General features: G+C 45.7%; 1 protein-coding gene and 1 long non-coding RNA gene across 6 annotated transcripts in view; both read left to right on the top strand.

Moving 5' to 3' along the window:
* Nucleotides 1-25,562, top strand: part of LOC115170530 (LIM domain-binding protein 2) — a 101,203-nt gene that overhangs the window by 41,094 nt on the left and 34,547 nt on the right. For all 5 annotated transcript variants that reach the window (XM_029726777.1, XM_029726750.1, XM_029726787.1 and 2 more), the window contains exon 3: nucleotides 23,428-23,600. In XM_029726777.1, the coding sequence (XP_029582637.1) occupies nucleotides 23,428-23,600 (173 nt within the window). The remainder of the gene's footprint in view (nucleotides 1-23,427; nucleotides 23,601-25,562) is intronic.
* LOC115170548 (uncharacterized) lies at nucleotides 8,648-9,965 on the top strand. The gene is made up of 2 exons (XR_003871054.1): nucleotides 8,648-8,888; nucleotides 9,191-9,965. It is a non-coding gene; the product is annotated as an uncharacterized LOC115170548 (long non-coding RNA).

Genomic DNA, 25,562 nt, shown 5'->3' with positions numbered 1-25,562 from the left:
AGCCTGTACTGTTTAAGATAAGGGTGCTTTGCACTGTTTCTCTTTCACCTTCTCTCTCCAAAATGCCTCTCTTCTCCTCTCGCTTTCTCTGCCCATCCCCCAGACATTTGTTTTTTTCTCTCCCCCCTCCTCACCCTCTCTCATTCCAGCGTCCATGCTGAAAGAATATACTTTTTTCATGCCTGGTCACTGTATCCCTGATGAACTGGTTTTATATTGTTTTGTTTAGTGTTGTTTGCATAGATTGTCACACTTGTGATATTGGACATTAATTACAGGTAAATACAGTAGTCATAACATGTTGATAAGGATCCTACAGTATGCAAATTCCTTGGATCGACAGTATCGTAGACATTAAGGGCTTTTGTGTGTTTAACAAAATACCCCTTTTAGTAGTTTAGTAGATGTCTTGCTGTTTTCCAGTTGTTGCCAATGCCTTAAAGTATTTTCATTGGGCAACAATGCTTCCAGAATTGGTGCTCCCTTCCCATGACCTAAATATCCCCCAATTTCTATTAGACTCTTGCAATATATAAGAAATGTTATGAAAGTTCCACAACATGATGTAATCTCACTGCAATCGGTACTTTAAAAAAAAAATCACAGCGGATCTCAGTGAAACCTTAGCATAAGCAGTTCAAAGAAGGAAAATGTGTGAAAAAATAATGAGAAATGAATAAAATATCATCATCTGACTTTACGGTGGCTCGTTACTATGCATAGGATCACACATTATTAGCCAAACTAGAATAACCTTCATTTAGCTGTTATAATGCGTCATAATTAGTGATGGGGGAAAAACCTATACAGTTACATATCGAGATATTATTTTTGACGATATATCGTATTGTATAATTTTCACAATATTGCAATATTATTTTTGCGGTAGTTGGCTGTACCAAAACTCCAGTATTTTTCCTTCATAGCTTGTTCTCCATCTTCTTTTTAAATGGGGAGCCAATTTGTTTTCAGAACTTTTATTTCCATGACTGATCAAGACATCTTTTCTCATGGCTCCCTCTTGTCCCTTTGCAGCAGACATATGGTGAGCAATAAAATCACAGTACTGAATTGCAATACACATAGAACCGTGAGAATAGTGAGAATCGCAGTACATACAGTATCGTATTGGCACCTAAGTATCGTGATAATATTGTATTGTGAGGTCCCTGGCAATTCCCAGCCCTCATCATAATGTCATCATAACATGTCATTTGTAAAACATTTTTATTTAACCAGGCAAGTCAGTTAAGAACAAATTCTTATTTACAATGACAGCCTAGGAACAGTGGGTTAACTGCCTTGTTCAGGGACAGAACAACAGATTCTTACCTTGTCAGCACGGTGATTCGATCTAGCAACCTTTCAGTTACTGGCCCTAGCTCTAACCACTTGGCTACCTGCCACCCGCTAGGCTACCTGCCCGACATTACCATGTCATAAAAAGTCCTAGCCATGCTTTTTCAGACACTTTGCAGACAGCGAGAATAAGGCCTACATATAACTGTTATAATGCATCATAATGACATCATCATGAATGGGGAATGATATGGTCTGATAAGTTTAGTCTTGTGATCAGACTCCCTCTGTATTGTATTGAATAAAAGAGTGATGGAGCGAGCAAGAGAGAAAGAGAGAGAGAGCGAGAGGTATAGAATCCTCTGATGCCACAGCGAAGGGGGAGGGATTGTATTATTAAATGTGTGTAGGGCTGGTGTTGGGGGGCCAATGACAGAATGGAGGGGTGATGACGATAATGGGGGGTTGAGAAATGAACAGGGGTTTGGGGGTGCGGCAAGGGGATTGGGGCTGTTGATGTTGATATGGGGGGGGTCTGCATGGGTGTCTGCTGATGTTGGGGTATCTGAGTGAGAGATGGACAGGGGGATTGGTGGGGGAGGGGAGGAGGGATGTTGGGCAGAGAGTGATTGACAGGTGGGCCGATGTGGCCTTGGCTCAGCTGCAGCTTGGAGGTGCCTGCTCCGTTTGATTGACAGCCGCGCGGGCCTGGGAACCACGGCGTCAACGGATTGGCTACAGAGGCAAAGCGAGGAAGAGAGTGAGAAAATGATAGCGGGTGAATGAGGATGTGTGTGGTGGGGAGGCGTGTGTGTGTGTGTGTGGTGGGGAGGTGTGTGTGGTTGAGAGGTGTGTGTGTTTGTGTGGTGGGGAGGTGTGTGTGTGTGTGGTGCGGAGGTGTGTGTGTGTGTGGTGGGGAGGTGTGTGTGGTGAGGAGGTGTGTGTGTGATGGGGAGATGTGTGTGTGGTTGGGAGGTGTGTGTGTGTGTGTGTGGTGGGGAGGTGTGTGTGTGTGTGTGTGTGTGTGTGTGTGTGTGTGTGTGTGTGTGTGTGTGTGTGTGTGTGTGTGTGTGGACTTGTGCTTATGTGTCTGTCTGTGCATGCGAGAGAGAAATTAATAGTTTCAGTAGGAGTAAGGCAAAGGAGAGTAGAGAGAGGGAGAGAGGGAGAGATAAAGAGAGAGAGAGAGAGAGAGAGCAGAAAGACAGAGAGAGAGAGGGAGTGAGAAAGGGAGAGAGAAAGACAGAGAGAGAGAGGGAGCGAGAAAGACAGAGAGAGAGGGGAGTGAGAAATGGAGAGAGAAAGACAGAGAGAGAGAGAGAAAGAGAGAGGGAGAAAACCACTATCAACTGCTTTGGCAGCAGTATTCCACCCTGAACAGTCATGCCAATGAAACATATTTGAATTAAATTGAGAGAGTAGATGTGTGGTGGTATGACAGTGTATCATGCCTCACCATTTGTATTGGTGAGTAAGAGAAGATGTCTGTTAAACAAATGAGGAGTAGACAGTAGAAGTTCATACTCCAAACTGATTCAGGCTCATTTGTATCCCTGTAATGGTTAAGATCTGGGTTTGGTAAACTGATCCTAGATCTGTGGTTAGGGGTCAAAATGTGTGTACTGCTTATACGTACAATAGACATATTTCACTTCAACGCAGAACTCAGACAATGATGCACACACCACTCAACACATAGCAGTAGACTGTGCTTGGGGAGTGGTCCTTTTCAGACAGGTTGTCATGATCAGATCAGGGTGGGAACCATTGAACACAGGGCAACAGGAAAAGGGGGAGACCTATCCGAGGGCACCAGCTGTCATATAGGATGGGCAAGTCCCTTATCATCCTGCTTTCTCATCACTTTCTCCCGTACAAAAACAAACCCAACAAATCCGCTTCCCTTCCCAGTTGGAAAACAATAGCGTTCGCACATGACAGGCCCCTCCCTTTCCTTGTTGTTCGCACTGCCTCTGCAAAGAAACGGCAGGCCCCTCCTTCTCCTTGTCGTTCACACTGCCTCTGCAAAGAAACGGCAGGCCCCTCCTTCTCCTTGTCGTTCACACTGCCTCTCAAAGAAACGGCAGGCCCCTCCCTCTCCTTGTCATTTGCACTGCCTCTCAAAGCAACAGCAGGCCCCTCCCTCTCTTTGTCGTTTGCACTGCCTCTCAAAGCAACAGCAGGCCCCTCCCTCTCCTTGTCATTCGCACTGCCTCTCAAAGCAACAGCAGGCCCCTCCCTCTCCTTGTCAATCGCACTGCCTCTGCAAAGCAACAGCAGGCCCCTCCCTCTCCTTGTCCTTCGCACTGACTCTCAAAGCAACAGCAGGCCCCTCCCTCTCCTTTTTTGTGTTTGCCGCTTTCTGAGCTTCCTCCTTAGGCTTGGTTGCATCTGTGTGTGTGTGTGTGTGTGTGTGTGTGTGTGTGTGTGTGTGTGTGTGTGTGTGTGTGTGTGTGTGTGTGTGTGTGTGTGTGTGTGTGTGTGTGTGTGTGTCTGTGTGCTTGCTTGCTTGCTCTGTTTGCAGACACAAATGTTAGAATGATGGCAATAGGCAATGGTTAGATATATTGAATATTCTAAATTGAAAATACAATATTAGATTTGTATTGGCTAGTAACTCAAATGCAATGCTATGTCAACATCATTGTCATGGTAAAGACAATACCTTCATACCCTCACGTCATAGTTTATTTGAAACATTATGTGTTTGACATATTTTTATTATTATTATTTTTAGGGATGCACCGATATAACATTTTTGACCGATACCGATATCTGATATTTTCTTTGCCAAACAAAAACAATACCGATAACCGTTATTAAACATTTTTGCTGCCTTTTAAGCATTCTAGTACAGTTAAATAGTTGAGACACACACACACACACACTGACCAAAAAGTTATTTTGTTGGCATTTACGTATGTCCCCAGTAAAACATAATTAGAACCTTTTTCTTTCACTTTCTTGTTGTGCTGTTTCGTTGTTCATTTATTGAGTCTTAACCAGGATTTCATCATACTTGTCAAGCAGTGAAGTTTTAACTCTTTCTGTCTGTGGCCTCCCTTCCTCGGTGCACACTGTCACTGTGACCGTTTCTATCTTGTCCAGCTGTGTCTGTAACATTTCACGTAAACCCTGTTTCTTGTCTGCATCGAAGTAGCGGTCCTTTTACCTAGCATCGAGCATGGTGGCGACACAGTAGAGGCTCAGAGAGAATGCCACCGAATCGCTTGTTTACAGTCTCTAGTAGAGTACTTTTCCAAGTTAACCCGACGGTCTGTGTTGGCATTTTTGTTGAGCAGGCGTTTCAATGCCATGACAGAGGGTATCACGTCTGCTGCAGACACAGTTTATGAGCTTATTTCTCGAGTCAGTTGTTCGAATGGAGCAAGGAGTGTTCATGTTTCAAACATGTTCTCAAATGCCATTGAAATGGCAGCCACGGTATGAGAACCAGCACATTCTTGAGCATGCAATACGGCTTTCCTCAGTACAAAATCCTCGTCGACCCACTGTGTTGTCAGACTCATAATGCTCATGGGGCTGACATTGCTGGTCCAAATGTCAGTCGTGAAGCTAATAGCAGTGACGCCCATAGCAAGTAGCTCATGGATGCTGTGTAACTCCGGTAGGGCAACATCTGAAAAATAGCGATGATTGGTAGTGTGCACCGGGGCTCGACCAGTTATTGAAAGCCAACATCATCCACGACAGAGAATGATTGATTGTCAAGGGCAATGAATTCCATTATCATGGCGTTAATGGATTTCGCCTTTCAGTTGTCTCGCTGAAATGTTCTTACTCTTTCAAATGACTGCTCGACTTGTTGACTGCTTGATCCACACCGTAGACATTGTGGGCTAGGTTAGGAATACTGTGTGGCATGTGTAGTGTTATATTTATCATGGCGTCATTATGTCATCTACCTACGTTATATAGGTATGCACGTCAACTTTGACATTAGTTTTGCACATCAGCGTTAAACTAGACATTGGGCTGATGCTGTCACGTCCTGACCAGTGAAAAGGGTAATTTGCCATAGTAGAATGTTCAGGGTGTGGCAGGGGGGGTGTTTTGTGTGTTTTGGGGTTTGTTTGTTTCTAGGGAAATGTGTTCTAGTTTTCATTTTCTATGTTTCATTTTCCAGGTTTGGCCGAGTATGGTTTCCAATCAGAGGCAGGTGTCTTTTGTTGTCTCTGATTGGAAGCCATACTTAGGCAGCCTGTTTTCCTTTGGGTTTTGTGGGTGGTTGTTTTCCGTATTAGTCTGTGTACCTTACGGAACTGTTTGTCGTTTGGTTATTTTGTTTAAGTGTTCTCTTAAAATAAATGAAGATGAGCACGATACATGGTCTAATCCTTTCGACGCCTGTGACAGAACTACCCACCGAAAGAAGACCAAGCAGCGTGGGAGGAGGAGCAGGACCAAGCACTATGGCTTGGAGTCATGGACCTGGGAGGAAATCCTGGATGGGGCAGGACCGTGGACAAGGCCGGGAGAGTATCGCCACCTGCCGGAGGAGATAGAGGCAGCGAAGGCAGAATGGCAATACTGGGAGGAACGGCTGGGGCGGCAAGAGGAGAACATTTTTGGGGGCATACGGGGGGGCATACGGGTAGTTTGGCTAGGTCAGGGGGAGAGAGCCGTGGCGTATAGGAGAGAGCCGTGGAGCAAACCAGAGCCAAGAAAGGAGTCAAGCGCTGAGTTCGACGCGAGATTCCGGGAAATAGTGCTGGCGGAAAGGGCACTGCGGAGCGGGCGTGCAGAGGGGCGAGAAATGCATTATGGGGCAGTGTGCACTATCTCGCCCATCCGCATGCACAGCCCGGTGCATTGCCAGGCGAGAGTTGGCCAGCAGCCAGGAAGAAGTGTGCCGGCTCAATGCATCTGGCCGCCAGTGCTTCTCCGCGGCCCAGTTTACCCTGCGCCTGCTCTACGCACGGCAGCCCTCATTCCCCAGCACAGCTCGGTTCGCCCTGTGCCAGCGCTCCACCCGTGCCGGGCTACAGTGACCATCCAGCCAGGACGGGGTGTGCCAGCCCTGAGCTCCAGACCTCCGGTGCGCCTCCACGGCCCAGTTTACCCTGCGCCTGCTCTACGCACGGCAGCCCTCATTCCCCAGCACAGCCCGGTTCGCCCTGTGCCAGCGCTCCACCCGTGCCGGGCTACAGTGACCATCCAGCCAAGACGGGGTGTGCCAGCCCTGAGCTCCAGACCTCCGGTGCGCCTCCATGGCCCAGTATACCCTGTGCCTGCTCTGCGCACCCAGTCTCCTGTGCGTCTCCCCAGTCTGGTGAGACTGGTTCCAGCTCCCCGTAGGAAGCCTCCAGTAATGATCAACGTTCCGAAGCCTCCAGCGATAATCCATGGCATGAAGGCTCCAGTGATGATCCATGGCCTGGAGCCTGTAGGGTTGATCCATGGCACGAAGCCTCCAGTGATGATCCATGGCCCGGAGCCTATAGGGATGATCAATGGCACAAAGCCTCCAGTGATAACCCATGGTCCGGAGCCTCCAGTGAGGATCCATGGTTCGGAACCTTCAGCGACGCTCTCCAGTCCAGAGCCTCCAGCGACGCTCCCCAGTCCAGAGCCTCCAGCGACGCTCCCCAGCCCAGAGTCTTCAGCGGCGGTCTGCAGCCCAGAGTCTTCAGCGGCGGTCTGCAGCCCAGAGTCTTCAGCGACGGTCTGCAGCCCAGAGTCTTCAGCGACGGTCTGCAGCCCCGAGTCTTCAGCGGCGGTCTGCAGCCCAGAGTCTTCAGCGGCGGTCTGCAGCCCAGAGTCTTCAGCGGCGGTCTGCAGCCCAGAGTCTTCAGCGACGGTCTGCAGCCCCGAGTCTTCAGCGACGGTCTGCAGCCCCGAGTCTTCAGCGGCGGTCTGCAGCCCAGAGTCGTCAGCGGCGGCCTGCAGCCCAGAGTCTTCAGCGGCGGTCGGCAGTTCAGAGCCTCCGGCGATGATCCATGGTCTGGTTCCTCCGGCGACACAGAAGCAGGGGGATCAGCGGGCGGTGTGGGGGCTACGCCCCGAACCAAAGCCGCCGCCAAGTATAGATGCCCACCCGGACCCTCCCCTATAGGTTCAGGTTTGCAGCCGGGAGTCCGCACCTTTGGGGGGGGGGGCCCTGACCTGAGAGAGAGGGTTTGTTTCTCTATGTGGTTAGGTCAGGGTGTGGGGGTGGGCATTCTATGGTGTCTATTTCTTTGTGTTGAGCCGATTATGGTTCCTAATCAGAGGCAGCTGTCTATCGTTGTCTCTGATTAGGAATCATACTTAGGCAGCCTTTCCCCACCTGTAGTTGTGGGATCTTAATTTTGTACTGCTTGTTAAGCCTACAAGACGTTATGGTCGTATTCATTGTTTGTTCCTTTTGTTTGTAGTGTTCTGAGGGAAATAAATACTACGATGAACACTTACCACGCTGCGCTTTGGTCCACTCCTTTTGACGATCGTGGCAGACAGAGTGATCTCCAGCCTTGTCCTCGTCAACACTCACACATGTGTTAACGAGAGAATCACTGACATGATGTCAGCTGGTCCTTTTGTGGCAGAGCTGAAATGCAGTGGAAATATTTTGGGGGGATTCAGTTCATTTGCATGGTAAATGTGGACTTTGCACTAAATTGCAATTCATCTGATCACTCTTCATAACATTCTGGAGTATATGCAAATTGCCATCATACAAACTGATTCAGCAGACTTTGTGAAAATGTATATTTGTGTCATTCTCAAAACTTTTGGCCACGACTCTACAGTATATCAAAGGTAATGTCTTGTTCATAATCACACTGTTATACATCTTGTGTTTGTTTTCTGGCGTGTAGTGAAATCAGGTTGCAAGTGAAACGACAAAACATGTGAGTTCATGAAAAAATGAAGAGTAACATGCACTTTTAAACTCTGAACATTCCAGAGAAGTCAACAAGCCGCACATTGGAGAGAGTCTTCAGTATTCTGAATAATGAAACAGATTGTCATCTCCACACGGGAGAGCAGAAGAACTCAACCTGGGTTACATACACAGAATAATCGCTCACACATTGGGACATGTTTACCCGAACGCACACACACACTGGGACATTTGTGTACCTTCATATATAATCCATGTGGGTGTAGTAGAAATATCAGCCAATACTTAAACAGGGCTGCATTAGACTCCTCTGCCCTGCTCTCTGCCTAACTTCATGTATTGCATGTTTACGTGGCACTTTTTCATCTCACTCACTCTCACTCACTCACTCACTCACTCACTCACTCACTCACTCACTCACTCACTCACTCACTCACTCACTCACACACTTTCCACCCACCTACCCTCAAACACACTCGCCCCCAACCCACACACACTCTCTTAGACTGGGTCCATTCAACTCCTGTTGTCTGTCTTTGACTGCAGGCCAAATCAATGGTAATGACCGGTATTCTGTTCTCTTGGCCTCTGATAATTGAGACTGGATCTGAAACATGCTCTGATAGCATCTCTCCTGGTCCCGCTGGGCTTTCATTCACCTACCTGGGGTGAATCACCACTGTCCTGAGAGTAACACCACAGGAATAACCACACAGGAGATGTCCTGAGAGTAACACCACAGGTATAACCACACAGGAGATGTCCTGAGAGTAACACCACAGGTATTTACATTTACATTTTTTAGTCATTTAGCAGACGCTCTTATCCAGAGCGACTTACAGTAGTGAATGCATACATTTCATACAATTTCATAAATTTTTTTCTGTGCTGGCCCCCCGTGGGAATCGAACCCACAACCCTGGTGTTACAAACACCATGCTCTACCAACTGAGCTACAGGGAAGGTATAACCACACAGGAGATGTCCCGAGAGTAACACCACAGGAATAACCACACAGGAGACATCCTGAGAGTAACACCACAGGAATAACCACACAGGAGATGTCCTGAGAGTAACACCACAGGAATAACCACACAGGAGATGTCCTGAGAGTAACACCACAGGAATAACCACACAGGAGATGTCCTGAGAGTAACACCACAGGAATAACCACACAGGAGATGTCCTGAGAGTAACACCACAGGAATAACCACACAGGAGATGTCCTGAGAGTAACACCACAGGAATAACCACACAGGAGATGTCCTGAGAGTAACACCACAGGAATAACCACACAGGAGATGTCCTGAGAGTAACACCACAGGAATAACCACACAGGAGATGTCCTGAGAGTAACACCACAGGAATAACCACACAGGAGATGTCCTGAGAGTAACACCACAGGAATAACCACACAGGAGATGTCCTGAGAGTAACACCACAGGAATAACCACACAGGAGATGTCCTGAGAGTAACACCACAGGAATAACCACACAGGAGATGTCCTGAGAGTAACACCAAAGGAATAACCACACAGGAGATGTCCTGAGAGTAACACCACAGGAATAACCACACAGGAGATGTCCTGAGAGTAACACCACAGGAATAACCACACAGGAGATGTGGAGTTGTTTAAAACAAACACAGCTGGATGGCAAGATGCTTTTTGTGTGTACAAGCGATACTCACACTTTGTGTGTGTGTGTGTGTGTGCGTGCGTGCGTGTGTGGCGTTAATTCACTCAGAAGGGACACCGAGACTCAGTGAATGTGGTTTGAATTGATCATGTAGCAGAAAGGAGGAGGATACATCTTTAAGGAAAGTGAATGAAGCTGACTGCTGTGATTCATGGAATATTTAGTAAATAATATGGAATAATATGATTTCTATGAACTTTAGAATTTAGTGTCATTCACTAAAATTGGTATCTTTGCTCATTTCATCAACTCGGCTGCTCTTGTTCCAACCATATTCTTCCACCTTCATTGCTGCTATTGAGCTATAGTGGCACGTCATAGTTACATTGACAAAATTAACTCTTATTTAAGAGCATTCATATGCATTTATATCTTTGCTCACATCTAAATCTCTACTTTATTGAAAGCAAAGTATTTTGATGTAAAACCTTAATCCAGGTTTTGGACCAGGCTAGAGCAGACAAGTGTTGTGCTAGTGTTGGGGGTAGTCTAAGTACTAAGGTGGTGGTGGTGGTTGTAGCCCAAGGGGCTCCCGGAGCATGCTTTAGCCTCCCCACGGGCCTTGTTCCAGGGGGAGCAGAGAGAGAGGCCCAGCCTGGAGCAGCCCCTCCTGAATTATGGATGGAGGGGAAGAGGACTGGCCTCCAGGGGATGGGGGGCTGTATACCCCCTTCCTCTTCCTCCTCCCCCTCTTCTTCTTCCTTCTCCTCCTCCCCCCAGTTCTGCCTCCTCCTTCTTTCCCCCACTCCCGGCGGCATTCTGGCGTGGCTGAAGGCTGCTGGATGAGGGTGACTGGAGCTGCCTCTCTCGCTTTCTTACGTCTCTCTCTTACACGCTCTCTCTCTTACACACTCTCTCTCTCTTATACACTCTCTCTCTCTTACACGCTCTCTCTCTTACACACTCTCTCTCTTACACACTCTCTCTCTCTTACACACTCTCTCTCTCTTACACACTCTCTCTCTTTACACGCTCTCTCTCTCTTACACGCTCTCTCTCTTACACACTCTCTCTCTCTTACACGCGCTCTCTCTTACACACTCTCTCTCTTACACACTCTCTCTCTCTTACACACTCTCTCTCTTTACACACTCTCTCTCTCTTACACGCTCTCTCTCTTACACACTCTCTCTCTCTTACACACTCTCTCTCTTTACACACTCTCTCTCTCTTACACGCTCTCTCTCTTACACACTCTCTCTCTCTTACACGCTCTCTCTCTTACACGCTCTCTCTCTTACACGCTCTCTCTCTTACACACTCTCTCTTACACGCTCTCTCTCTTACACGGTCTCTCTCTTACACGCTCTCTCTCTTACACGCTCTCTCTCTTACACGCTCTCTCTCTTACACACTCTCTCTTACACGCTCTCTCTCTTACACACTCTCTCTTACACGCTCTCTCTCTTACACACTCTCTCTTACACGCTCTCTCTCTTACACGCTCTCTCTCTTACACACTCTCTCTTGCACGCACTCTCTCTTACACGCTCTCTCTCTTACACGCACTCTCTCTTACACGCTCTCTCTCTTACACGCTCTCTCTCTTACACACTCTCTCTCTTACACACTCTCTCACTTACACACTCTCTCTTACACACTCTCTCACTTACACACTCTCTCACTCTCTTTTGCTCTCTCTCTTTTATATTCTCTCTTACACACACTCTCTTTCTCTTGCTTTCTCTCTCTCTCTCTCGCTCTCTCTCTCTCTCTCTCTCTCTCTCTCGCTTTCTCTCTCTCAATTCAATTCAAGGGGATTTATTGGCATGGGAAAAATATGTTAACATTGCCAAAGCAAGTGAAGTAGATAATATACAAAAGTGAAATAAACAATAAAAATGAACAGTAAACATTACACTCACAGAAGTTCCAAAAGAATAAAGACATTACAAATGTCATATTATGTATATATACAGTGTTGTAACAATGTGCAAATGGTTAAAGTACAAAAGGGAAAATAAATAAGCATAAATATGGGTTGTATTTACAAAATACAATGTATTTTCTCTCTCTCGCTCTCTCTCTCTCTCTCTTTCTCTTGCACCCACTTGCTTTCTCTCTCTCTTTATCTCTCTATATATATCTGTCGCTTCCCACTCTATCTGTTTGTAGCTGAGAAAGTAAAATAATTGCTCTCTCCAACACTAAGGGTTGTATTCAATCAAAAGCAGAATCCAGATGCTTATGGAGAGAGTCAAAAGAGAGAGGTCTTCCATGACTGTGGGAATTCATCTTTCATCAATATATTGTTGAGTTTATTTTTGCATCCATCAAGAAATGACGTTTTAGATAATGAAATGATTAGTTTGGCTCACAGCACAGGAGACAGGCCTCCACAGTAAACCTCACACATAACAGCAAACAAACATATAACAGCCGTGGTTGAACACATTATCAACACACAGATGCAATGAAAAGATTATTCAAAACATTTGAAGGTTTCAGCCCACTATTGAAGGCTGTGTTGTTTTGTGATGCAACATTTTAAAGCTGCAGTGAAGCAGATTGTAAAAACATGATGCCCTCTCAGAATTGATCATGAGTTCAAGTGTTTTGGTACTCTTTGGGTTTTAAGTAGAAAAATGACACAAAACACAAGGCATACTTACCGTTTTGTGTTGCATTCAGGGGGATTGTCATGATCCTTGTCAGATGTGTTGCACTCATCCTCCACTTTCCATCTTGATGGAAAAGGGTTTTACAGAGTTGTGTTGTATTGTCAAATACTTTATATAGGAAAAGTAACTTGCTTTTTAACCTCCAATAAATAGCAGACATTTCTTAGCAACATCTCATCCTCTTTCATACTTCGGCCTTGGTAGGTTTGCCCAAATTATTATTATTATTTGTCCATTTCTAAATACACAAGTTGAGTGACAGAAAAGGGCAAACCACTATAACTCAGCCCTGAATATAGTATTCAAGTTTAAAACCACTATAGCTCAGCCCTGAATATAGTATTCAAGTTTAAAACCACTATAACTCAGCCCTGAATATAGTATTCAAGTTTAAAACCACTATAAATCAGCCCTGAATATAGTATTCAAGTTTAAAACCACTATAAATCAGCCCTGAATATAGTATTCAAGTTTAAAACCACTATAAATCAGCCCTGAATATAGTATTCAAGTTTAAACCACTATAACTCAGCCCTGAATATAGTATGCAAGTTTAAACCCACAATAAATCAGCCCTGAATATAGTATTTGTTTAAAACCCCTATAACTCAGCCCTGAATATAGTATTTATTTAAAACCACTATAACTCAGCCCTGAATATAGTATTTGTTTAAAACCACTATAACTCAGCCCTGAATATTCAAGTTTAAAGAATACAGTTAGATGGCTCTGCGGTTACCTCTCTTTAAAATGTACAAAACTTTGAAATTATGCTCCTTCGCTAATGTGTTTTGACAATTGTGTTAGGATCTTAATGAATTCACTAATTATAATCTGAGTGGCTTTAGGAGAAGTGTTCACCACACAAAGAAACAGACCTAGAGGGGTACTATTCAAATCCCCAAACATACAGAGATATGAAAAAGGAGAGAGAGAGCATAGAGGGAGAGAGAGCAGAGAGAAAGAGAGAGTATGGAGATAGAGAGAGTAGAAAGAGAGAAAGAGAGAGAGCAGAGAGAGTATGGAGATAGAGCAAGAGAGAGGGAGAGAGTATGGAGATAAAGAGAGAAAGAAGGGGATGGAGATAGAGAGAGTTGAAAGAGAGAAAGCAGAGAGAGTATGGAGATAGAGAGGGAGAGAGCAAGAGAGAGAGCGAGAAAGAGATAGAGAGAGAGAGAGGGGGGACAGGAGAGATCAGAAAGAGAGAGCAGAGAGAAAGAGAGAGAGCAGAAAGAGAGAGAGAGCAGAAAGAGAGAGCAGAGAGAAAGAGAGAGACAGAGAGAGCACAGAGAGAGAGAGAGAGAGGGGGGGACAGGAGAGATCAGAAAGAGAGAGCAGAGAGAAAGAGAGAGAGCAGAAAGAGAGAGCAGAGAGAGAGAGCAGAAAGAGAGAGCAGAGAGAAAGAGAGACAGAGAGAGAGCAGAAAGAGAGAGCAGAGAGAGAGAGAGAGAGCAGAAAGAGAGAGCAGAGAGAGAGAGCAGAAAGAGAGAGCAGAGAGAAAGAGAGACAGAGAGAGAGCACAGAGAGAGAGAGAGAGAGAGAGCACAGAGAGAGGTAGAGCACAGAGAGAGATTGAATTAAAGTTTTATGACTGATGAATCTTTAATGTTCTGGGAAGTGATTCCCACATTCTAGCACTGTGTGTGTGTGTGTGTGTGTGTGTGTGTGTGTGTGTGTGTGTGTGTGTGTGTGTGTGTGTGTGTGTGTGTGTGTGTGTTGGATACAGTGTGTGCATGTGCACATTTTAATGTGTGTGCATGGCTGCTCGCATATAGTCTGTGTGTCGTTAACCCATTCCTCTCTGAACTCCATCTATACTGACAAGAGCTTAACTACTAACAAGACGCTATTATATTATTATACTGTATATACCATTACGTTGAACAAAAATATAAACGCAACATGCAACAATTTCAAAGATTTTTCTGAGTTACAGTTCATATAAAGAAATCAGTCAATTGAAATGAATTTATTAGGCCCTAATCTATGGATTTCATATGACTGGGAATACAGATGTGCATCTGTTGGTCACAGATACCTTTAAAATAAAAGGTAGGGCGTAGATCAGAAAACCAGTTAGTATCTGGTGTGACCAACAGTGTGACACATCTCCTTCGCAGTTGATGCGGCTGTTGATTGTGGCCTGTGGAATGTTGTCCCACTCCTCTTCAATGGCTGTGCGAAGTTGCTGGATATTGGTGGGAACTAGGACACACTGTCGTACAAGTTGATCCAGAGCATCCCAAACATGCACAATGGGTGACATGTCAGGTGAGTATGCAGGCCATGGAAGAACTGGGACTTTTTCAGCTTCCAGGAATTGTGTACAGACATGGGGCCGTGCATGATCATGCTGAAACATGCGGTGATAGCAGCAGATGAATGGCACGACAAGGGCCTCAGGATCCCATCATGGAATCTCTGTGCATTCAAATTGCCATGATAAAATGCAATTGTGTTCGTTGTCCGCACATGTTGTCTGCACATGTTGTCTGCACATGTTGTCTGCACATGTGTAATGATCATGCTGTTTAATCAGCTTCTTGATATGCCATACCAATCAGGTGAAAGGATTATCTTGGCAGGTAAAGAAGAAATGCTCACTAACAGGGATGTAAACAAATTTGCGTACGCAAAATGTGAGAGAAATAAGCTTTTTCTGCGTATGGAACATTTCTGTGATCTTTTATTTCAGCTCATGAAACATGGGACCAACACTTTACATGTTGCGTTTATTTTTTTGTCAGTGTATTTTGTCAGTAAGATCACAGTTGTGAATTGTGAATATTGGCACATTTAGAGTACATCGTATCTTCTGTCCTTTGAGTATCTCAGCCTGTCCTTTGAACTTCTACCAGACAATTTGTCCTTGTTACTGTGCTGCTGCTGCTTGCTCTATAGGGGTCTTAGTTACCTTAAATCCCTTTGTGACAAATGTTATTGTAAAAAGGGCTATCTAAATAATACATTTATACAAATGATGAACTGATGTTGATTATGTTTATTTCATTGATCAAAGTCTATTTTATGCCACATGGTGTTCGTTCCCTTTCCTTCCATGGACCTTCACCTTTGACCCAGCAGTGACAGCAGTGACAGGTTATATTGGCGTGGACACTCCGCCATCCGTTGCATAATCTCAAGGATTATTGCTGCTGGAGCCAGATACAGTCAGACAAGACAAAGGTCGATAGCAAGGCCAGTTTGTTTGCTTTGTTAAGTAGGTAAGCACCGATCTCATCAATCATTGATTACAAACTCAGAAAATATGAATACATTAATGAATACGTGTTCTTTTCTTGTGTGTGTTGATACCTTTTGTTGTTTCGGTGGCCTTGTCGATATGCTATAACTTTGAACATTTATACAGCTACAGATGGATCTACATTTGATCACCCTGTTACAGGAGAACTTTCCCACAGTGCAGGACATTTAAAACTTGTAGATTATTAGGTGTCAAAAGGCTTCAGACTTGATCTTCCCTTACAAAGAATTTATCAACCCCTACAAAAATGGCCATTAATTATAATTCACATAATAATTCACATTTCCTGTTGCTGCAGGATTATTTTTAAGATCCCATATATGTAACCCGCGGTCCATTGAATCAATGGATAACCTTTCAAACACTTTTGATATTTATACTTTACATCCACTTCAACTTGAAGTCATTTTAGTTACCCAAGCAATGCTTCCAACAATTCTAATAGAAATCGTACATGATATATTCTAGAGTTTGTTAAGTGTCTACCATTTCTTCCTTCCTCCCTAATGCGTTCTTGTCTGCAGTGAGGAAAGCTGCATTTTATGCATAATCACCCTTTGAGTATCTCTCCACTTTCTCACCTTTTTCCCTTTTTAATTTGCCCTGACTCTGTGGGATACTCCTCTTATGACTTGTATCTCATCACCGTACTGTCCGTGCTGAGGCAGCTCATAGGATTGAGATGACCACGGGTGACAACACTGAAACTCAAGTTCAGTCAAGTTTATGATCGTTTGTTGTATTTTATGTAAATGCTTACTAGGTGAAAAGGCAAAATGTTGGCTTCGTTACTATACTGTTAACTGTAAAACAATGCAGTGGACTAGAATCTTTACTAATTGTTATTGGCAGACTCTATTGAGCTGTTGTGCCTCCTCCACAAGTCAACTGAATGGTTGACCCTTCGTTACTATACTGTTAACTGTAAAACAATGCAGTGGACTAGAATCTTTACTAATTGTTATTGGCAGACTCTATTGAGCTGTTGTGCCTCCTCCACAAGTCAACTGAATGGTTGACCCTTTCGGAAATAGGAGGTATTACATATCACATTCAGCTGTGACTAACTGGACTCAATGACCAGTTAGTCAATTGTATTATGGTTAGTGGTTGATTAATGGTTAATGGTCATTTTCTGTTAGCCCTTTATTCAACCAGGAGATCCCAGTGATATAAAGAAGGGAGACTGAAATCTAGCATACAGCATGCTCCCACTACAGTCCCTCTGTGCAGGGTTATATGCAGGGTTATATGTGTTGCACAGTGGACTTCACCTTTCTCCTTTCCAGCAACTCCCATCCCTCTCACCACCTTCAACACATCCCTCTCACCACCTTCAGCACATCCCTCTCACCACCTTCAGCACATCCCTCTCACCACCTTCAGCCCATCCCTCTCACCACCTTCAGCACATCCCTCTCGCCACCTTCAACCCATCCCTCTCACCACCTTCAGCCCATCCCTCTCACCACCTTCAGCACATCCCTCTCACCACCTTCAGCCCATCCCTCTCACCACCTTCAGCACATCCCTCTCACCACCTTCAACACCTCCCTCTCACTAACTTCAACACATCCCTCTCACTACCTTCAAAACATCTCTCTCAACACCTTCAACACATCCCTCTCACCACCTTCAGCCCATCCCTCTCACCACCTTCAACCCATCCCTCTCACCACCTTCAGCCCATCCCTCTCACCACCTTCAGCACATCCCTCTCACCACCTTCAACCCATCCCTCTCACCACCTTCAGCACATCCATCTCATCACCTTCAGCACATCCATCTCATCACCTTCAACACCTCCCTCTCACTAACTTCAACACATCCCTCTCAACACCTTCAGCACATCCCTCTCACCACCTTCAACCCATCCCTCTCACCACCTTCAGCACATCCCTCTCACCACCTTCAGCACATCCCTCTCACCACCTTCAGCACATCCCTCTCACCACCTTCAGCCCATCCCTCTCACCACCTTCAGCCCATCCCTCTCACCACCTTCAGCCCATCCCGCTCACCACCTTCAGCACATCCCTCTCACCACCTTCAACCCATCCCTCTCACCACCTTCAGCCCATCCCTCTCACCACCTTCAGCACATCCCTCTCACCACCTTCAACACATCCCTCTCACCACCTTCAACACCTCCCTCTCACTAACTTCAACACATCCCTCTCACCACCTTCAACACATCTCTCTCAACACCTTCAACACATCCCTCTCACCACCTTCAGCCCATCCCTCTCACTACCTTCAGCCCATCCCTCTCACCACCTTCAGCCCATCCCTCTCACCACCTTCAGCCCATCCCTCTCACTACCTTCAGCCCATCCCTCTCACCACCTTCAGCCCATCCCTCTCACCACCTTCAGCCCATCCCTCTCACCACCTTAAGACCACCCCTCTCACCAACTTCAGCCCATCCCTCTCACCACCTTCAGCCCATCCCTCTCACCACCTTCAGCCCATCCCTCTCACCACCTTAAGACCACCCCTCTCACCACCTTCAACCCATCCCTCTCACCACCTTCAGCCCATCCCTCTCACCACCTTCAGCACATCCCTCTCACCACCTTCAGCACATCCCTCTCACCACCTTCAACACCTCCCTCTCACTAACTTCAACACATCCCTCTCACCACCTTCAACACATCCCTCTCACCACCTTCAACACATCTCTCTCAACACCTTCAACACCTCCCTCTCACTAACTTCAACACATCCCTCTCACCACCTTCAGCCCATCCCTCTCACCACCTTCAGCCCATCCCTCTCACCACTAAGACCATTCCTCTCACCACCTTCAGCCCATCCCTCTTACTACCTTCAGCCCATCCCTCTCACTACCTTCAACACATCTCTCTCACCACCTTCCACACCTTCCTCTCACCATTTTCAGCCCATCCCTCTCACCAGCATACAGTACACCCACAGACACACATACACCCCCCCCCCCTAGTAGAAAGCCAGCCAGCGGCCCCCTTCCAGACACCCCTCGTTCTGCTCCGAGCCCAAACTGTTTCTCTCACGTCTTGTTGGCTCAGGATCCTGGCAGCGGTCCTGGGGACTAACTCACGGAGGGAACAATCCCACAAAGTGGCATGAATTAATGTGGCTAATTAACATGCCGTTAATTATTTGTAAATTGTGTGTTTGGGTACACATTACTTGAGAGACATATGTTGCTCGTCATGTTCACCCAAACAAGCGGCAGCTAATCCTATCTCTCGAGTGCCCGCCTCTGAAGATGGGCCAATCAACTTGGTGATAAAAAAGACTGATGGGAATAAGAGAGATGAGAGATCGAAAGAGCAAGAGAGATGAGAAATAGAGAGAGATGAGAATGGAGAGATGAGTGATAGAGTGAAAGAGAGAGAGAGATGAGAGAGAGAGAGCTCAAGAGAAAGCTCAAGAGATGAGAGAGAGAGAGAGAGAGAGGTGAGAGAGAGAGAGAGAGAGAGAGGTGTGAGAGAGAGAGAGAGATGAGAGAGAGAGAGAGAGATATGAGAGAGAGAGAGAGAGAGAGAGAGAGATGAGAGAGAGAGAGAGAGAGAGAGAGAGAGAGAGATATGAGAGAGAGAGAAGGGGAAGGAAATGTTTCAAAACCAATGAGTGTTTATTTGTGAGCTTGAGGTTTCCGTCACTGTAGTGGTGTTAATTGTAAGAGGTCATCATTTGAATAACCTTGAGGCTCGTAAAGACTCTCACCATGACCCTGACCCATTCATTTTGAATAGTACCAAAAAATAAATATGCACACACCTATACCTGTTCTCTCTCACACACACACACACACACACACACAGCCTAGCTCTGTTACCACCCACAACCCCACCATACCCCAATATAATAGCTTCAGATACTTTGGATCTCTTTACACTCCGCCTAAAAAAATATGAAGGGGAAACATTGGACTATGGAGCTTGAAATGGTACACTGTTTACCACGCCTGCCATTACACGCCTGCCATTACACGCTCTATCAGTGTGTCTTTGGTGGGGTGTGCAATGTTATTTTGTGGGATATGTTTTGGTAGAGGCTCCTCATGCAAAGCTTCTACTGAAGCCTCTGGGTAGGTCATGTGTGCTAGAAACATATCTGGGTATCTCTCTTTCCTACCTCTCCCATCTCCTCTCATCTCCTCTCTCTCCCTTCTCCTCTCTCTCCCTCTACCTCTCTCTCCTTTCTCCTCTCTCTCCCACCTCCTTTCTCTCCCATCTCCTCTCTCTCCCTCTACCTCTCTCCCATCTCCTCTCTCTACCTCTCCCACCTCCTCTCTCTCCCTCTACCTCTCTCTCCCATCTCCTCTCTCTCCCTCTACCTCTCTCACCCGTCGCCTCTTTCTCACCCTCTACCTCTCTCTCCCACCTCCTCTCTCTCTACCTCTCTCTCCAATCTCTTCTAGCTCCCTCTACCTCTCTCTCCCATCTCCTCTCTCTCCCTCTCTCTCCCTTCTCCTCTCTCTCCCTCTACCTCTCTCCCGCATCTTCTTTCTCTCCCATCTCCTCTCTCTCCCCCTACCTCTCTCTCCCATCTCCTCTCTCTCCCATCTCCTCTCTCTCCCTCTACCATCTCCTCGCTCTCCCTCTACCTGTCTCCCATCTCCTCTCTCTCCCTCTACCTCTCTCTCCCATCTCCTCTCTCTCCCTCTACCTCTCTTCCATCTCCTCTCTCTCCCTCTACCTCTCTCACCCCGCCTCTCTCTCGCCCTCTACCTCTCTCTCCCACCTCCTCTCTCTCTACCTCTCTCTCCCATCTCTTCTAGCTCCCCCTACCTCTCTCTCCCATCTCCTCTCTCTCCCATCTCCTCTCTTTCCCTCTACCTCTTCCACCTCCTCTCTACTGAAGCCTCTGGGTAGGTCATGTGTGCAAGAAACATATCTGGGTATCTCTCTTTCCTACCTTTCCCATCCCCTCTCTCTCCCTCTCTCTCCCTTCTCCTCTCTCTCCCTCTACCTCTCTCTCCCATCTCCTCTCTCTCCCATCTCCTTTCTCTCCCATCTCCTTTCTCTCCCTCTACCTCTCTCTCCCATCTCTTCTCTCTCCCATCTCCTTTCTCTCCCTCTACCTCTCTCTCCCATCTCCTCTCTCTCCCTCTACCTCTCTCTCTCTCCCATCTCCTCTCTCTCCCTCTACCTCTCTCCCATCTCCTCTCTCTCCCTCTACCTCTCTCACCCGTCGCTTCTCTCTCGCCCTATACCTCTCTCTCCCACCTCCTCTCTCTCTACCTCTCTCTCCCATCTCTTCTAGCTCCCTCTACCTCTCTCTAACATCTCTCTCTCCTATCTCCTCTCTCTCCCTCTACCTCTCTCTCCCTCTAAGTTTCTCTCCCATCTCCTCTCTCTACCTGTACCTCTCTCTCACACCTCCTCTCTCTCTACCTCTCCCTCCCATCTCTTCTCTCTACCTGTACCTCTTTCTCCCATTTCTTCTCTCTACCTGTACCTCTCTCCCATCGCCTCTCTCTCCCATCTCCTCTCTACCTGTACCTCTCTCTCCCTCTAAGTCTCTCTCCCATCTCCTCTCTTTCCCTCTACCTCTCTCTCCCTCTAAGTTTCTCTCCCATCTCCTCTCTCTACCTGTACCTCTCTCTCCCTCTAAGTTTCTCTCCCATCTCCTCTCTCTACCTGTACCTCTCTCTCCCTCTAAGTCTCTCTCCCATCTCCTCTCTCCCTCTACCTCTCTCTCCCTCTAAGTTTCTCTCCCATCTCCTCTCTCTCCCTCTACCTCTCTCTCCCTCTACCTCTCTCTCCCTCTAAGTTTCTCTCCCATCTCCTCTCTCTACCTGTACCTCTCTCTCCCTCTAAGTCTCTCTCCCATCTCCTCTCTCCCTCTACCTCTCTCTCCCTCTAAGTCTCTCTCCCTCTAAGTCTCTCTCCCATCTCCTCTCTCTACCTGTACCTCTGTCCCATCTCCTCTCTCTACCTGTACCTCTCTCCCATCTCCTCTCTCTACCTGTACCTCTCTCCCATCTCCTCTCTCTCCCTCTAAGTCTCTCTCCCATCTCCTCTCTCTACCTGTACCTCTCTCCCATCTCCTCTCTCTACCTGTACCTCTCTCCCATCTCCTCTCTCTACCTGTACCTCTCTCCCATCTCCTCTCTCTACCTGTACCTCTCTCCCATCTCCTCTCTCTACCTGTACCTCTCTCCCATCTCCTCTCTCCCTCTAAGTCTCTCTCCAGTCTCCTTAGCAGTCAGCTCCGCTCCTGGTGCTCACTTTCTTTTTCAACTATGAGGGCAGAGCGTCATTTACACACACAGCGACTTGGGGCTGCAGCTCCTCCCTCCCTCTTCCAGCCACTGCTCACCCTCCTTCTTCCTCCCTCCTTTCCCTCTCTCCCTTCCTCCCTCCATCCTCCAGCCACTGCTCACACACTGCCAAACATTTTATATCTTTATTTAGTCATGCCCGGTATTATTGAATTTGAAAAAACATGCCAGTCACGGGTACTTCCTTTCCCTCTGTCCCGCTCCCTCTCTCTCTCTCTCTCTTTGTCTCTCTCTCTCTCTCTGCAGTGTCATAACCTCAGGAGCCTCAGCCACTATCGTCTTTGGGGGACATTTCTAAGTGAAGTTTTATTTCCCTAGCTTTGCTCCCTCTGGGGAACAGAGTAACAGAGTGAAGATTTGTTAGAGAGAAAATGCAGAGTATCACAAGCTTGTTTCACAGAGGGAGAGAGAGTAGGATGATAGATTTCCAACATGCAGGGCTTTTTTTATTCAAAAGTGGAAATTCAGATTCTTCTCTCTCTTAGTCTTTTGTCTTTTTTCTCTTTTCCAAAATGGCTCCTTTGGAACCCAAACACAAATAAGAACTCATATTTTGCCATTCTCCTTTCCAACATGGCCGCTTCGAACATAAACACAAACAAGTATCTACAGTATAATTTATTGTAGATACATTGTCTCCTTTCCTTGTTACACATTCACTTCCCAGACAAGCTGATAATGTGATGAAGAAATATAGTTTTGTGATATCGTGATGAAGAGATATCCTGTCTGTTTTGCATAAAGTCACAGTGTATCCTAAAGCATCGTCCTTTCATATCCTCCATTATATCCCTTTAAACAGATAACTAGTTGACAGAGAACAGAGGGAAGAGAAGAAAGGAAGCCTGAGGGCAAAAGACACTGACATTCTTCTTCCTCCCGTGCTCTCTCTCTCTCTCTCTTTCTCTTGTTTTTGTCAAACTCTAAATCCACGCCGTTCCTGCGCTTTGACTTCTTTTAGCATTCTCTAGTAAACATTTACAGCTTTCCTGTAGCTTTAGCACCAGTCTGTCCAGGTTTTGATTGCTTGGAATCAATCCCTCACTAAACAGGCAAACAAGTAAAGGAACCTGTATTTTGCAAAACAAATGTTTTGTTACTGTGTGGACACTTCACAACTAGACAAAGGAAAGCAGATCAGTAATGACTAAAACCAGTTAGCATATAGGTACATGGTGTAACACTGTCCATTCACCTATAGGTCTTTGTCAGGTACCTACACATTATAATAGAGCATGGCTATCCTACAAAAGCTAGTTTGTTAAAAACTCAAGTCTACAAATGAATCAATTACTTGATGAGCAAATGATGTATTTTTCCTCTTTTTCCCTCTTTTAAATTGGACAGACACTCACCCTTCACTACTTTAGTCTCATATTTCAACTATGAATAATTTCCACTCTCTTTTTTTGATTTTTCTCAGCTATCGGACGAACGCTCATCCCGCGCTACTTCAGCACAGTGTTTGAGGGAGGAGTCACTGACCTGTACTACATCCTCAAACACTCCAAGGAGTCTTTCCACAACTCCTGCATCACTGTGGACTGTGATCAGTGCACCATGGTCACCCAGTATGGGAAACCAATGTTTACAAAGGTAAGGTCTGTAATCCTAACCCAGGGGCTGCAGCTGATTGGCTGAATACCCAGGGCGCCAGGTGGTTGGAGTTGTCAACAAAGCAGCATGACAGAAATATGATGCCACGTTTTTGAACTAGATATATAAAGCGATCTGTGCATTTGAACAACAATATAAATACACCTATTTCACTTTTGCAACCACTGCTGCACATGCTACCACTGTTTTTAACAGATTAGATTATACTATTTAGAACAAGCAGCCAGCTCATGAACGAACGAGTTCACCAGGGAGAACGCAATAAGCATTCAGATACAATAAGTGAAAACACATTATCTAACTCGGGATAGCTAGCTAGGATAGTATCACAAAGCATGGTGTGCTAGCCAGTTAACTTTCATAACTTCGTATTTCCGAGTTAGTCAGATATTAGTTTAGAAAGACTTGAAATTGGCATGGGAGCTAACTAGCTAGCAAGCTACAAGCTATCAAAGATAGATAACTGGTTAATTTGACCAAAAAATATTTCAAACTATTTCTCAATGTTTCTCAAAATAACTGTAGCTGGCTAATTAATTTGATCTAGCTTTGTGATACACAAGGTGTTATGATGTTTTAGTCCACGCAACATGTTGCCTTGTCACCTACAATAGAACATTATGAACAACATGGGGGTGAACAAAATTGGCCATGCTTTTTTGTCCTACCGGATACACAATGAGAAGGTTCTAGCTAGTGTATCCCTCTGTCCTTCGACTCTTGTTGGATGTAGTTGTCCGGTTTATCAGGTCCCAGGCTTCCATGGCTGTTATGATTATTTATTCACAAGTTAATTATAATTAGCTTTTTGCTTTAGCACCATCTGTACCTGATAGAGCAGATCTAGTCTCAAGTGCGGAAAAAAGCCGTCCTGCACGAGAGACTCATTGGGAGGAGACTAGAGCAGACCCAGAAGTTCTGACTGAGCAGACGCACATTTGAGTGCCTAAGGACGGTCCATTTACTTTGTACGGTTGTAATTTATGCTATAGTATCCTGCAATTTCATTGGGGCAGCTCCCCTCATAGCAAAAAAGTCCAAGCAATGTTGGCATGGCATGTGCACCCACGGAGGTGGAGCTGCTGCTGCTGGCAGTCACTAAGGGGCAGAATAGTAGGTAACTACAGCTTGTTTTGAACAATATATTTTTGAAACAGGAAAATGTACATATTTACCGCACTTTTATGAGAATTTAAAACATAATCCATAATCCATGAATTCTATAATATACAGTAAAAATTGTAATAAATTACCAATCCCAAGTGGGCCACCGCCCCTAACGCCCTAATGGGCGGTCCGCCGCGGTCCTAACCCGTGTAATTTGGGGTGGCAGGTAGCCTACTGGTTAGAGTGTTGGTCCAGAAACTGAAAGGTTGCTAGATCGAATCCCCCAGATGACAAGGTAAACATCTGTCGTTCTGCCCATGAACAAGTCAGTTAACCCACTGTTCCTAGGCCGTCATTGTAAATAAGAGTTTGTTCTTAACTGACTTGCCTAGTTAAACAAATATATGCAAAGCTGTCATTGTAACTTATGCAATGCTGTACACAATTAAAAACAAAAAAACAACTTTTTAAGTGAGAATAGGCATTGGTCTGAAGCCAAAAAAGAAAGGAAATTCACATTAGCGGCACAATGCCTATTCCACCCATGCTCTACCAAGGTTTTCCAGCACAGCTTTGAGCTACTACAGTATGTTGGTATTGTACTTCAAACTATGTGTAGGCAGGTTGCTTAGGATTCAAACCTTCTCAAACAGCCTAATTCATACTCTTAGAGAACTCTTAGAGAAGGTGCTTCCACAATAATATGATTTGTAAAGTATTGTATTCTCCACACACCACAGTAAGACATTATCCCATTATGCTAACATTTCATGCTTTTCTTTTATAAATGAAAGGTGCTTTGCTTTTAAATGCTTTGCTTTTAATACTTACCAG

The sequence above is a fragment of the Salmo trutta genome, chromosome 3, assembly GCF_901001165.1.
Source record: "Salmo trutta chromosome 3, fSalTru1.1, whole genome shotgun sequence".
Classification (NCBI taxonomy): domain Eukaryota; kingdom Metazoa; phylum Chordata; class Actinopteri; order Salmoniformes; family Salmonidae; genus Salmo; species Salmo trutta.
This window is presented reverse-complemented; position numbering and strand designations above follow the sequence as displayed.